The 14310-nt window shown below is 40.8% G+C and overlaps 1 protein-coding gene across 5 annotated transcripts in view; it reads left to right on the forward strand.

Annotated features, from left to right (window-relative positions):
• Window positions 1-880: 880 nt before the first annotated feature.
• LOC120803622 (cryptochrome-1-like) overlaps window positions 881-14310 on the forward strand; it is a 38613-nt gene continuing 25183 nt past the window's right edge. For 4 of the 5 annotated variants that reach the window (XM_040152262.1, XM_040152265.1, XM_040152266.1 and 1 more), the window contains exons 1-2: window positions 1376-1542; window positions 6592-6755. In XM_040152262.1, coding sequence (XP_040008196.1) covers window positions 6598-6755 — 158 coding nt within the window. In that variant the 5' untranslated portion in view covers window positions 1376-1542; window positions 6592-6597. Of the gene's footprint in view, window positions 954-1375; window positions 1543-6591; window positions 6756-14310 lie in introns of those variants that run through there. The other variant, XM_040152264.1, reaches the window with a different exon arrangement.

A 14310-nucleotide genomic window follows, 5' to 3' on the forward strand; every position in this document is an offset into this window, starting at 1 on the left:
TAATAAATTTGCAGCAAATTCCAAAAACAGGTTTATGCTCTGCCATTACGGAATATTATGTGCGGGTTTATTTTCAATTGCCAGTGAAATCCGTTTTAAATTAAATACATAACAACGAAACACACCGCAAAAAGTGAAGTGGTGCGGATACTTCATGAATCCCCGTAGTTTTACAATGAAATCAAATGGTAAAGGTGAGAACAAAAAGGAAGTGAACTTTTAAAAATCCCAAAGAGGAAGTTACCTTGCAATCTAGGTATAATTTAATATCATAAAAATTATGTCAATGTCATATTTGTGGTAAAAAAAAAAAAAAAAATTTAAAAAAGGGAAAACAAGGATATGTTTAGGGTGCTAACGTAAATCTAGAATGCCTCAAAGTGTCATAGTCATAACAGTTGTAGTGGTCTTTTTTATTTACTCATTAAAATAATTTGGGGGCAGTCCAGTGTTTGTTTGTTTTTTCGTTTATTTTTATTTTTTTTTTACCCTCACAGCTTCAAAGGTTGTTGCCTTTATATTTGACAAATTAATGAAAGAGAAAAATCCTACCGTTTCTGTGTCATTGTGACTAAATACAGATTATTACACCCTGATTTAAACCCCTGTATTGATATTAATCGGGTGAGCAGACAGGTTACTGTAGTATTTCAAAACATGAATACCCTACAGTGTGTACAGGCCAGTTCTTCCCTTGAAGAGAGAATAAACTGGAACAGCGCCGATGTTCGGTGAAGAAGCGCTTTTTAACGAACCGATCTTCACTTGACTAATAATCTCTCCGGAGCCGGGCCCGTCACCGGTTACCGTGTGAATGAACTTCCGCGTTTCCATGCCTCTTAAACGTGACCCGGCATCGCGCACGTGACGGAAAACCAACCAATGGGAGCGCCGGATTCAAAGCACGTCGCCGATCACGTTCGACAGGGCTTTTGCTGCATTCTCTGACTGTGGTAAAGTAGATAAATCTTGCTTTTCTAACGTATCATTGAGCTTCATGCAGGCTCTTAGTTGAAACATGCAACCAAGTAAGCTTCCGTTTGATGCTCTGATTCTGCTAGCACCCGTATCATCTGAAACATCTGCGTAAAACGACATGAAATGCCGTGTTTATTGAAATAAAACTAAACAGTTCAAAAAGAACGAATGAGTTTCGCTTAAATTTGGGGTTAACATTCCGAAAAAATACTCTTAGTTGTTATGTCGTCGTCTTTGCTTTTATTTCTGCCACTTACAACGACAATAACTGCGCTGCCGTGTGGGCGCCTGCAACGAGCGGGCCGCCGGTCGAATTTTTCACCGCTGCGCCCTCAATGCGCCGCGAGAGTGGGATAAGGAGGCGGGGGGCATGCGCAGTGAGTCAAACTCTTATGAAACAAAGTAGTACAGTAGCAGAAAGCAGGTACCGGGAGGCAGGGGGGGGGTTCTCAAGCTGAGGCTACAGACACACACACACCGCTTCCCCGCACATCAGAGCCGAGGGAAGAAATGCTCTTTTCTTTGGGCTTGACATAAACATCACCTCCGGGGAGCCAGCACAAGGTAAGACCGGTCTTTTTTCGCAGCGTTGAGGGGTTGTTTTTTTTTTTTTCAGGGTGAGCCAGCTATACTTTTATAAACAGCGCCACCGGTTACATAAGCAACGCTCTGGTGACCCCGTTTCGGTCCACAGAGATGTGGACGTCAAGGCAGTGGATTTTTTTTTTTTTTTTTTCCCAAAGACGCGAAGACTCGTAAATTCCACCCCGGCGTGTTCAGCAGCTGTTTATTTTTTTTTGCGTTATTTGGCTTTAATTCCGGGCGAAGTTCGTGTGAGGGGGACACAATCATTTAGCTCTCATTCAGAATGGACGATGTGACCTAATTTCCATTTGGAGAAGTCATAGGAGCCTTCACTGTGACTTGACGCTTATTTGGCAACATTAATTCATTTATTTTATTTTATTTTTTACTGTATTTCAGTGTTAAAATGACAACTGAACAGCTGATATTTAAATCAGAACCCTTACATGTCTTTTTTTCTTTTTAAACACAAGAAGATTGATATGTTTACAGTGAAGTGTAGCTGAGTAGTTGTTGCTCAATACAGCATTTCTTGAAGGTCACATGGAGTGAGCTTTCAAAAATATTCCCTGATTCTCTGTCGTATTCATGTATCACTCCAGATCTAACTGACTTGTGAAGCGACAATACTTTTTTCCACTGTCCTAACCACAGCGTGATATTTAAAAGCCTCAAGTCAGTTCATCAAAACCCTCCATCTTCACCCAATCACCATCCAACCCTTGACCCTTTTTCATTCCCTCATCAAATATTTTCACTCATTTAAAACACTGTTGGCGTGGAGGGTTTTCCAGGGGCACTGTCATTGGAGCTGTGTCTCTGTGAAATTCAAGGGAAGACATAAGAATTCTCAACGCTGATGATAAATGGGTTTTTTTTTTAACGTCACAGAGGCTCCCCTAAAAAAAAAATCTGGACTCCGGCTGTTGGGTGTATGTTGCTGTGCCGGAGAGACGGACCGCAACTTTTAGATCTGGTAAAATCAGCAGTGTGGCAGTGAATGTGAGGAGTTACGTTTCTATTTGTGAGAAGTGACCGTGTTCTGGGTAAGCCAGGCTCGTCGGAGGTAACGCAACATGTAGTCACAGATGCCGTGGAGCCATATCAGCTAAGGGAACAGCTCTATAAACAAACAGCCCTTTTATTCAACTCATGCAAGTTTCTTTTTTTGGGCATACTTTCCCTGTGCTGAGGATCTCTCTTTTTTTAAAACCTAATGATGAAGACGTTTGCGAATGTCGACATGGCCACGACCACCCGCACGGTGCCCAGTGTGGCTTGAACGTTCTTGGGCAAGACCCTGTCCGTCATCACCCTAGATGGATTGTGGTAGGCATTGGTTTGGACCAGGCGGGAGCTATTAAAAGGTGCAGCAGCAGTTGTACAGTAGCTTTACATAAGCAGTGGCTAATCCCATTCTACATGGTATGTTAATGATTTATTCAAGATTGATTGATTAATTACTGTTAAAACCTTGATCAGTTAAGAATAAGTTGGCAGACAATGCGCATCCAATTTGTAAAATTGTAAGCTGCTAACAAGTTTGTTATTTGCTTGGACACATGCCAGTTACAGTGGATTCATCCTGTTTCACTGTGGGGGAAAAAAAAAAAACAATCAAATGTCAGTAGTAAGTTTTCAGTTTAACTAATCATAGGCAATTAATGTAGTTGATTAACATTCATTCACAAATTTGTCATTGATTAACCTCTTCACCTCCACTGTCTTGCTAGTAGGTAAGTCATTGCAAACTCAAGCAGTCAAACTGCTTATTCGAACCCCATTAAACTTTATTTGAAGTTGTAGTGGGAAAGCACAAGTATCCAAAGATTTGAAATATGCTGGGCTTGATTTTGAGAAAATGTGAATTAATTGATGCACAAGCCATTTGGAATAGTCCCATTTGATGGAGTGTTGCGGCTATAAAAAAACATGGGGTCTTGCCTTTGATTATTTCACTAAATGTAAACAACCCAAACACCCAAACAAGAGCTGTAACAACCTTATAGAGAATATATGTTTATTATGTCAGAGAGTGTGGAATATTTTCTTTCAACCTTAAAGCTATGGTCTTACTGTAGACCCTCTTTTGTTTTTGAAAATGCAGTGTAAACAAGCACCGTTGACTCTAAGGAAAAATAAAACCGTAGTTTCCTTGAAATCCAATTCTCCAATGACCATGTGCTTGTTCTTTATATTCCAAATACTGCATTTTCGCCAGAGTATGGCACAGGTTGGTTGGTCAGATTCACGACGTTTCTCGGTCCTGTACACAGCTTTTCTTGGTTCAGTATGCTGTGTGAGTGAAATGACTTGCCTGGAGCAACAACAAGTTTTGATTCTCTCGTATTATTGTAGTGCGACAGTTCATTTTTAACCCTGGGAACAGCAGTTTGACCAAAAGATCTCAACTCACGGTCCAGTTACTCGCTGTTTCTTTGGCTTTTCAACAGCATCTCATGGTCTTCATCTGCAGATGAAGTCTGCTCAGCTGTCATCACGTGCACTACACGTCGGTCGCGATAACACTCGTGCACAGCGTTCTGATGCTGACCTTACTTGATCCTTGTCATTAATCTGGATAATGTCTTGCTTAGATACACACACACTGCTTAAATGCAGTGTATAGCTCATGTCCATTTCTGATCCCTTGTATTTAACCAGTGACTTGATCCATTCCATCACTCTTTATTCAAAAAAGAAAAAGAAAAAAATCATACTTTAAAGGACCTGAAAGTGACATGCAAAAACTGAAAAGCAGAAGTGATTTGTTCATAATGACGAAATGTCAAAGCCAATGCTTTAGGGCTAACAAAGGCTGCCACCCCTCACCCTTACTTACTGTTTATCAGTTATACTCCAGTTTTAGAGAGGGGGGAAATCCCTTTTTTAAGAGCTGTGGCAGCAACTAATGTGGGCCTATTTTAAGTAAACCCAAGGTAGATAATTCAGGTTGCAACAGCTCAAAAACTTTCAAAAACTGCACAATTGGCCGCAAAGATGGCCTACTAGCAAGTGACTGCCCATGAACCAATTTCAGCTTGACATTAAATCTATGAGACGGTCTTCTTTTTGCTACATCCAAATGAGAAGAGGAAATGAAATTGCTTCTGAAATTTGCGTCTTTACGGTTCTTTAAATATCATATTGTCCTACTGAATCTCAGTTTGATTGAAGTGTGCGCCAACAGGGACTGACTCATCCACTCAGTCAGTCAAGACATAACGTTGACCAATTGAATTAGCCTGCAGGCAAGCCAAAAGTCAGCTAGCTTCCCAGCTAATTAGCCATTTAAATTAGCGTCTGGCTGTCTGTCTGGGACATTCTGGTTTTCTTCCACTGCCATCAGCTGTTCGGTTTACCAGCAGGCTGCTGAGATCCCCATCACTGAAAGGAGTGACACATTAAGCCATAACATGCCCAAGAAGACAAAAAAAAAAAAAGGTGCAGTAAGTGGCTTTTGCAGAGGCGGAAAACTCAATGAATGGTCGAAGTAGTGAGGCATGAGTTTTGTAGGGTCATAGAGTCACCAGCAAAACGAGGCTTTCCACCATGGTTTAAAATGAACACCTGCTAGGCACCAAATGGTGCCAAATAAGTTGTACCTTATTTGGCAGGTAAATCCTATGTGTCACCTGTCACACTTGCTGGTAGAATAATGAGACCTTAATACTCGTTACTTGTACTTGTTTATGGTCAGGCTTGGTCCCCGCTTGAATGTGGTCCAGTTTATGCTCGCTGAGACCATGAGCTAATCAAGTCGGTAATGCAGTGGCTGCATATCACACAGGCTTCAGATGGGCTGACTGGTTTATACATAAAATGGCTTTGACAGAGAGTGAAGAGACAGCCGTCATAGAAAATAGCCATCCGTCATGATTTTAGTTGTTGAAAATATTACTGGTTTGTAGAAACTGTAGTAGTCTCTTGAGGATTACCCCACTCACTCTGCGTAGTTCCTCTCCTAGATCGCATATCATATTCTTTCTGCTCTGGTTGTGCTTCATCATCACATAAGGTATGTAACAAGGAAAACCTATGTTGCAGTCTTGTAGCGCCAGGGACCCTGACAGCGCCTGCTGCAGCTCGAATGTGTTTTCTGTTTAATATCAAAGCCCTGTCACTTGCTCTTTGTTTGGATCATATTATGGATTTTAAGCCTTTACGGAGCAGAGAAAAGACAGGAAGGACTGGAACAGAGAGATAGGCGGCGAGCGGCATGTACCCAAAACGTCTTAGGGCTGGATTTCAACCAAGGTCATGGTATGTGTCTCAGCCAACTGAGTAGTTGTACGCATGTCATTCCTCTCATCAGATTCAGAATCAGAATAACTTTATTGATCCCCGCAGCTGCCGGGATTGTTTTCATTTCCTATTATTCCTTACTCTAGTTTTTCTACTCGTTTAGTCCTCAAAGTATAACATAATTGTGTGTATAATTTTATATTAAGATATCATAATTACCCCTAATTAATTGATTATCACAATTTTATTGTCTTTTCTAATAAATTAATCAACTAATCGTTCCGGAACAAAACAGCTTTCATACATGAATATCCTCAGGCCTGAGAAACGGCATCTCTTTGTGCTGTGGCACACTAAAAGTTGAGCTTTACTTTACTGTTGGTCTATTTCATCAAGTGCCAAATCCCTAAAAATGTCTCTGGTGACAATAGAAAGCAAAAAAAAAAAAAAAAAAATGTTTGGGCATTGGAGGAGTGAAGGTGTTCCTGTTCAAACGGTTCTATTCTTGGTTCATCCCAAACTGTTGGCAACTGATACAGCTTGGATTCTAGAGGTAACTCTCCTGCTGGGAGACGCTCAGGTTGGTACTTGCCGTGACTGAGCTGTTTTTTAAAAAAAAAAGTAGCTGACGGCCTCACATTCTGTTCTGTGCATACGGAGCCGATGTCTTCATCCGGCTCGATAACCGTTCGGTCTGCTCCAGCTCGTCACAGATTGCCTCGACAAACTCGGTGACCCCTTCTCCTTCCTCCTCTCCTCCTCCGTCACTTTCGTCTCTTTCAGAATAAGATGGCCCCTAATTCCATCCACTGGTTCCGGAAGGGCCTCCGTCTCCATGACAACCCCGCCCTACGGGAGGCTGTTCGGGGGGCCGACACAGTGCGCTGTGTTTACTTCCTGGACCCATGGTTCGCGGGCTCCTCCAACGTCGGGGTCAACAGGTGGCGGTAAGAGGATTTCTTATCATTTCTTTTATTTATTTATTTTTTGTCCCATTTAAGATTTTCTAGGGAAATTTTACACACATGTGCTAAACAAAATCATGTTTTTTTTGTTTCAGATTTTCCACTAGTCTTGTTTTTGTTTTTTTTGTTTTTGAATTCATCATATCGTACATTTTTTAATTAAATAATTCAAACGAAACAAGATGAAAAACACTGTATGGTTCAGCTGGTCATAATCATTAGGGCATAAGTGATCTTTCCTGGTTCCCAACCTGAAGATAAAGCAGTTGGATGGCGAAATCATTGAGAGGACAGGAAAGCAGAAAAACATATTTGTGCTACACAAAATGATAGTAATTCTTCGGACTTTAATATCATCTTTGCTCTATTTTCTTGCAAATTACTTGATCCTTTTAAATTACTCAAATAAACAAAGAAATAAACACTCTTTGGTTGTTCGACATGCAATCATAATCCCTTCTTTTAAAGAAAACACCTGCCAAAAAGGTTGTGAATCACCGCTTTAAATAAATAAATGGTCTAATCGTTTTATTTAGTTTTTGTACAATAATGATGACGGTTACAGTGGAGCTGCTGGAAGCTGTGACTCATACATAAGGTGGAGCTGACATGCTGAGAGAAGAAACGGGGGGGAAATGAGACCCATAGAGTTGCAGTGATTGATCACACATGATGTGAGCATTTCTCTGATGTTGAAGCTTTATTTGTAGTATCTAAGGCTTTTAGGCTTTTTTTTTTTTTTAAAGGTTGGTAGAGGGAGACTTTTCCTCATTGTCTGGCAAACTTTTGGATGTTTTCAGTCTTGTCTTTTAGTCCTACATGAGTCAGAATTTGGATAATGGCTATCCCTTGTTAAGACTTCTTCTTGGCTGCTGGTTTGAGTTTCGAATGCACTGCAGAGGACAAAAGATTGTTTTTAAAAAGACCCTTAATTTGAGTGGATTTAACAGATGAAATAAGGTGTTTCCCATACATAGGCTCTACTCGGGCAGTCGGCCCAGGTAGATAAAAATCACTCGGTTTCAATTTACGCAAATCTTACAACAGGACGTCTTATTTCACCCTTTTCAAACTGAGTAATTTTTGGCTAGACACCCGCGTGAGGTGCTGTAACTGAGCGGGGACTAGAGGCTTCTTCGTGCACAGCTGCTTAGCTAGCGTCTGCCGATAGCCTGCATGTGGGGCGTTTAGGGGACATCTGTAGACTTTTGCTACAGAAAATAACCTGGGTTACACTCTCCCCCTCCATATTGCATGACTTTCTGCATCAGTCACGTGCCGCGCCACCCACCACCATAACTAAACTCTCAATCGGTGGGAAACACTGAAATAAATAAGGGTTTACAGCTTTGACCTGGATGCACTTTCTCAGTCGGTTTCACAGCTACAGGGTGCCATGTTAGAAGTCTGTCGGCAGGTAGACCTAGGGCTCAGTGACTGGATGCGGGTTATAGCAGGAGCCTGCCGTCTCTGTCGGAAGCAGACTCCAAGGGACAGTCTTAGAAGTAGGTTATTAGAAAAGTGGCATGACCAGCTCCAAACCATGACAAATAACGGGAGGTGAAACAAGGAGTCAAAGCAAAGAAAACCATTAATTTATTTGGAGCTAACACACAAAAATAGAAATGTCAAAATGTTGTGAGGTGTGGCAGTCAGTAAATCAGTAGCGTGTGCGTGTTGAATGGTAAAAAGGGGAAAAGAAAAACAAGGACAGGGAGCGTGGGGCACCTGGAACAGAGTTTCTCCTTTCTCTCCCCCAGAAAGCACAAGCGGGGCGTGGTTTTATAGCACCAGGAAGACCAGGCCCAGGTGTTCCCAGTGAACGACGACCCGACCACACCTACTGGGCATCTGCGACACAAAACAAAAAAAAAAAAGCAAGGGCAAGCAGCCAGCTCAGCAGCCGAAATAGGTGGGGTCGCCCCAGTAGTTTGCGGGATAAATGGTGTGTAAACAAGCCGTGCGACTGCAGACTGGGGAGTGTGTGCCGTGTTAGATAAACCTCTGCCCCGTGTTGAGGGAATGCGTTCGAGTTCACGTGAGTGTTGAGTTTGTAAACTGCCATATCTGCTCTGCTGGGGAGGGGAGTCGATATCACTTGAACGTTCGATGCTTGCTGGTCTGTTTTTGCTCTTCAGCGCTATTTGTACTACTCACACAGGAATAGTCAATACTGAAGTCAGTAACCCAGTGATATCCAGCTGATTGTGATACTAAAAATGTAAACAGATTGACAGCGGCAGCGACGGTGGCGGCGTCCAGGCAGGAAAACACACATCCGTGACGAACGTCCGTTCGCCTCTCGCGGATTCCAAAGCTTAATTTTTAGGTCACTGGTAAATCAAATGCGCTCATTTATTTTTGTGAGCCCGTCTTAATGTGTAAGTGAAGACTTCATGAATGTATTCGCTGATAACATGTCAGCCTTCCTTCACAAGTATTCTGTCTGAGCTAGCTGGTCATCAGTGTCACCAGAAACGGGTTGGAGAATGAGGGAGGGTGGTAACACTTTATTTTACAGGTCCATATTTTTCTTCTGTATTTTCTCAGATGGATTCCAGCTGAACATTTTACATAATTGGATTTAAATTGATCTGTAGGTTTTTGTTTTGCAATCATTAGTCTCACAGCACTTCTTTCAAGAAAATTATTCTTGAAATAAAACCCTAAGAATTTGCACTGCAGCTCTCTGAACGTACTTTCTAAATAATATTGGAGGGTTGCACTTTCAATTTTTGACATCTTGCTCTTTTTCCCGTTGAGTGTGGATGGGCAATCATCAGTTGCCTTGGACTAAGGCTGCAACTAATGATTATTTTCGTTGTTTCTTCGGCTGCAGATTATTTTTCTTGATTCATCGGTTCATCATTTCATCTGTAAAATGTCAGAAAATAGTTAATAATAGAAATTCGGTTATTCATATTCAGAGGAATATGAGAAGCTGGAACCAGCAAATATGATACGTTTTTGGTTGATAGACGATGAATCAATTATCAGAACAGTTGATGATTAACTGATGCAGCTCTACTGTGGACAACAACATGAACTCAACACAATTAAATAAACTCTTGCTAAAATACCAGTCTTTGAGCTTTGTCTCTATCTTCTATCTCTATCCGTCTTTCATAGGAAACCTCCAAGGAAATAATTAGCAAATTATGGACCTGTAAGATAAAGCATTGCCAGTATTTTATAAGCTGCTTTACACCAGATGCATGACAACACCGTATCAAACATATCCAGTCCAATGCTTATGCCGTACTTACACTGATCAGCCTCAACATTAAAACCGGTTACCGGTTTTAATGCCGTGGCTGATCGGAGTAGTTTGAGTCAAACATTAAAGCCTAAGTTGGCGTACTTTGACACCTGCACCATCACATCAAATTGAAGCCCCGCTGTCTTTTGCATGATTTTCTCGGCACCCTCACGTGACGCATTTGGAGTCTGTCTTAACTCTCAGACCTTCGGTAGAATTTAAAAGTTCTTTCTAGTTGAGCAGTACCTGTCTTAACAACAGGAGTTTCATTGCACTTTACAGGTGGGACCAGGTAGGGCTGAGGAGGTTAAAATCTGAAATTTGAAGTAATCCACTGGCTCTTAGGAAGGACAAAACAACATGATTCATATTTTTATTTTTATTTTTTTAATTTTTTTTATTGCTCTTTGCATAAGAAAAAAATGTATTTAATGTAATGTAAAGCGTGAAGTTTATGTCGGTTAGGCGCTGAGTCTGATTGCTTTCTCCCCTGAGGGGAAAAAAGTAGGCATCTTATTTGACATTTTTTGATTTGAAATTGGAAGAAAATCGCGGAATGTGGTTCACTTGTCAGGGTTAAGGCTGTGACGTACAACACACATACTGCTGTCGGACTCAAGGCTACAACAACCCATTTTTTTTGTTTCCCCCTCAGAGGCTAAATAGCTGCATGACAAGTCACACGATGAGACACTGAGGTTAGATCAAGACAAATCAAACAAAACTGAGGTCACTGATCTGTGCACAAGCTCGAGCACAGATGTGTTATACACACTGCAAGGAAACTGCATTTTAAAATGATTTAGAAAGTTAGGGGATGAGTCCCATATACAGACACACGGAGCAGTTGAGATAGACCAAACAGATGTCTGCAGCACTAATAGCCAACAGGCCCCAGCTGTACTGACACCTGCAGGTCTATCTATGGCAGACCATCATCCAATTAGCTATGTTATTTTTACCTGAAAGTAGGACTTGAAATGTCTCGTACGTCTGTTTTGCTGGGATTAAAATGCTCCAGGGACTATTCCGATCTTATGAATGGGAAACCACTAAAGAGTAACCAACTTTTACAGTCACCAGAAAGCTAGTTAGTGATTTATTCGATCCAATGTTCAGTACTGTGCAAACAGGACAAACATAAAACCCACCGTATCTACGACGGATATCTTTACTGCTTTTTACTGGCGTTTTTGATCCTTGGTCCCTCTCACAGATATTATAATACCAATTCCTCAGTTACTGCAAATGATGTCCTCAGGTCTTATTGCTTTCCTTGTGGGTCTGAAACCCAGGAAATAAAATCGGCCTGGATTTAGTGCTCCAGCTCTAGTTTCCACCTTGCGGCTATAAATATTGGGCATATTAGACCAGGAAAAGATTCAAAAGCGACATCTTCATTAAGATAAGGTAACTTCAGTAAAATGTAAACTTAAAATCACAATATCATTACCCAGTGTTTGGATAAAGGGTAGCATCAAGTTTGATTTTTGTCAGTGTTGGAAGCCCCAACTCTACGACCAGGTTGCTGTATTTTCCCCATTTTCACCAACAGCTGGTGTGAGTGTAGGTCAGTCAGTCAGTCGCTTCAGTAAATGTAAACAAACTATCCATTTTAATCACTCTATGAGTCTTTTAAGTGCTGCATTATTTTAGTTAGGTTCAGTTGGTAAGCCAGGCGTACATATGTCGTGACAGAAATCCCAAATTTCAACCCCCCCTGAATTTAACGCCACACTCTTACAGGTTTGTCATAAATTACATGTCTGTAAATAATGCAGATGTAAGTACTTGTTTGCATTATGTATTCTTGATGCACTTCTTATTGATGCATCCTATGTGAAGGTCAAAGATGATTTTAAAAAACAAAAACTGTTAAGGCCATGTTGGAAAACATACGTTCAGCATACGTGACAGAAAATAAGGTCTATTTCTTTATCTTACTATAACCTATAACCCTTACTAATATCTTCTCTCTGAAGTAAGAAGAAAATAGACCTAAACTGATTTTTCTTCTTGCTTTAGTGTTGTCTCTTCCGCCCGTTTATTGAAGAACACATTCGTTTCTTGTTTTGTTTAAGTTGGTAGGACCCTTCGTTTAATTTTGGCCTCGGTTTTGTTTCGACTTCAACTTTCTATTTCCGTAAACTCATCAGGCCTTAGAGGGGAGAATAGAGCCATGTTTACCTTCCCTATCTTTCTTCCATTTTCCCTTTGTTTTCTCTTTCTGTTGGCAGTATCTTGCTCACATTTCCTACATATTCAGGATGTGTAGTCAGTTGTTTTCTGACCAAAATTCACTATAGATCTGTGGATATAATAATAGGATCCCTCAGGACTGAAAACTGGACAGTTCTGTGTCAACACGTTAAATCTTTTTCCAAAAACTCTTAATTTCCAAATAAATCAATTGTTTTTCCATCAAGAGGAAAATGTGAGAATAGTCTGCAAGAGATGTAGGTTAGTGTGTCAGTGCATGAAACTTTTGAGCGGTTATGTGATCCTGACCTATTTGTGGGGAGGCTTTCCCGTGTGGCCTGTTACCCAACGGATACATGATGGAAAACACTGGAGATGCAGGCAAAGAGAAATGGACACCGTACCATAAATCTGTTTGAAACGAAAGCAAGTCGTCATTGATTATCTGCTCAAATACGCAAGGTCGGAGGTAACGCGTCATCAGATGTTTCTCTAATAGTGACCAAGGTTATCAACTGTCCTGTCCTTTAGAGAAGCACCATAACATGCTCTGCTTGCAGCGGAGAGAGCAAGGCTGAGTCTTAGAAAGTCTGAAATTTGTTCAGTGCCCTTAGTCTCTAAATGATGCTTCCTCTGAGCAGTTAGTTGTCATTCAGTGTTGAATTCATGCGAATTCGAGCTTCTATCCTTGCAGCGATTACTTTGCAGCAGTTAAGTTAATGAACTTGACTGCAGAAGAATGCAGGCTTGGCAAACACTTGGTTTTTACTGCCTATTTTAGTACATCGCCACCACCTTGAAGATCTAAAACTACTCCACTGTACATTTTGATTTAGTCTTTTTTTTTTTTTTTCTGACACATGTAAAGTGATAGTTTTTTTTGGCTTTTGCACATTGAAGTTTGATTTCATTCCATGGTTTGACAGCTGATAAAACTGCAGAAAAATGGTTTGAAAAGTTTATTTGGCAATAAAAAAGGGGTGCCATCTCAGCTTGTTTGTTGTGGATAACACAGTGAAGTCTTAACACTCATGGTACTTGATATAATACTAGATCTGACTCTGTCATGTACAACTCCAGAACTGTTAGGCAAAGACTTTAATGCAAGATTTTAGTGGTCTCCAGTGGATTGATTAAAGCTAGAAATGAAGCGCACTCATCTGAGCTCTGTGTGACAATGTGAATTACACTCCGCCTCTGTTATTTGATTTATAAAAGCACTGATCTGACACAGTTTCTACTTCCACAGAGGCCAAAGTGGAGGATGTGTGGTTTTGAAAGCAGTAATATTAACAAAAGACTACTATTATTAGCTACATATATGGTCGATATGAGATATTGGTAGATAATGTAGATATATCACTTCTCAAAGAAAATAGAAGAACAACAAGCGGAACAGGAACCACTTCTGATGTCTAAATCAGAAACATATATTGAACCCAAAGTCCGACAAATGCACATAACCACAATAAACCATACAGACATTTAGGAAAACTGGATTCTTCCTCGTTAGCGGTGAAGTTGACTCTTGTTGCCTTTTTTCCCAGACAGCTTCGTAGTTCACACAGGCCGCTAAAGTTTGGCCACCGAGTAACTCGACCGAATGGGAATAAAAACATCTTCCATTCATTCATTTTCTCTGCCAAAAAATTTTCAACTGGTCTGGAATTTCAGCCTGGATGCCTTGAAGTCGACCAGCATATTTCTTTGAACCAAAATGAAAAACCTTTCCTCAGATTCTCCTTTTAGATTTTATCAGTCTGCAACACTCAGGGAATTCCAAAAATTACAACGGCGCCCGTTGTATCTCAGCCTTGCCCGGCCGCTTCTGCTTTATTTCCCAGATTTTCTTGGGACTTTACCTTGGTGCTTTTAGCGCAGGTTGACAGACTAGTACTCAACTCTTCAATGGAGGCCTGTTATAGACAGCATGTGGTATACTGTATTTTGCCAGACAGTATACAAACCTAGCCCTGCAACATCACTCTAAGACCCAGAGCGGTAGGTGTATTTTAATAGTTTAAGGAGACTAGCGAAGTCTCCCAGTTAAACGTTCATGCATATTGCTGTATATCATTA

This window comes from Xiphias gladius, chromosome 18 (assembly GCF_016859285.1).
Source record: "Xiphias gladius isolate SHS-SW01 ecotype Sanya breed wild chromosome 18, ASM1685928v1, whole genome shotgun sequence".
NCBI lineage: Eukaryota > Metazoa > Chordata > Actinopteri > Istiophoriformes > Xiphiidae > Xiphias > Xiphias gladius.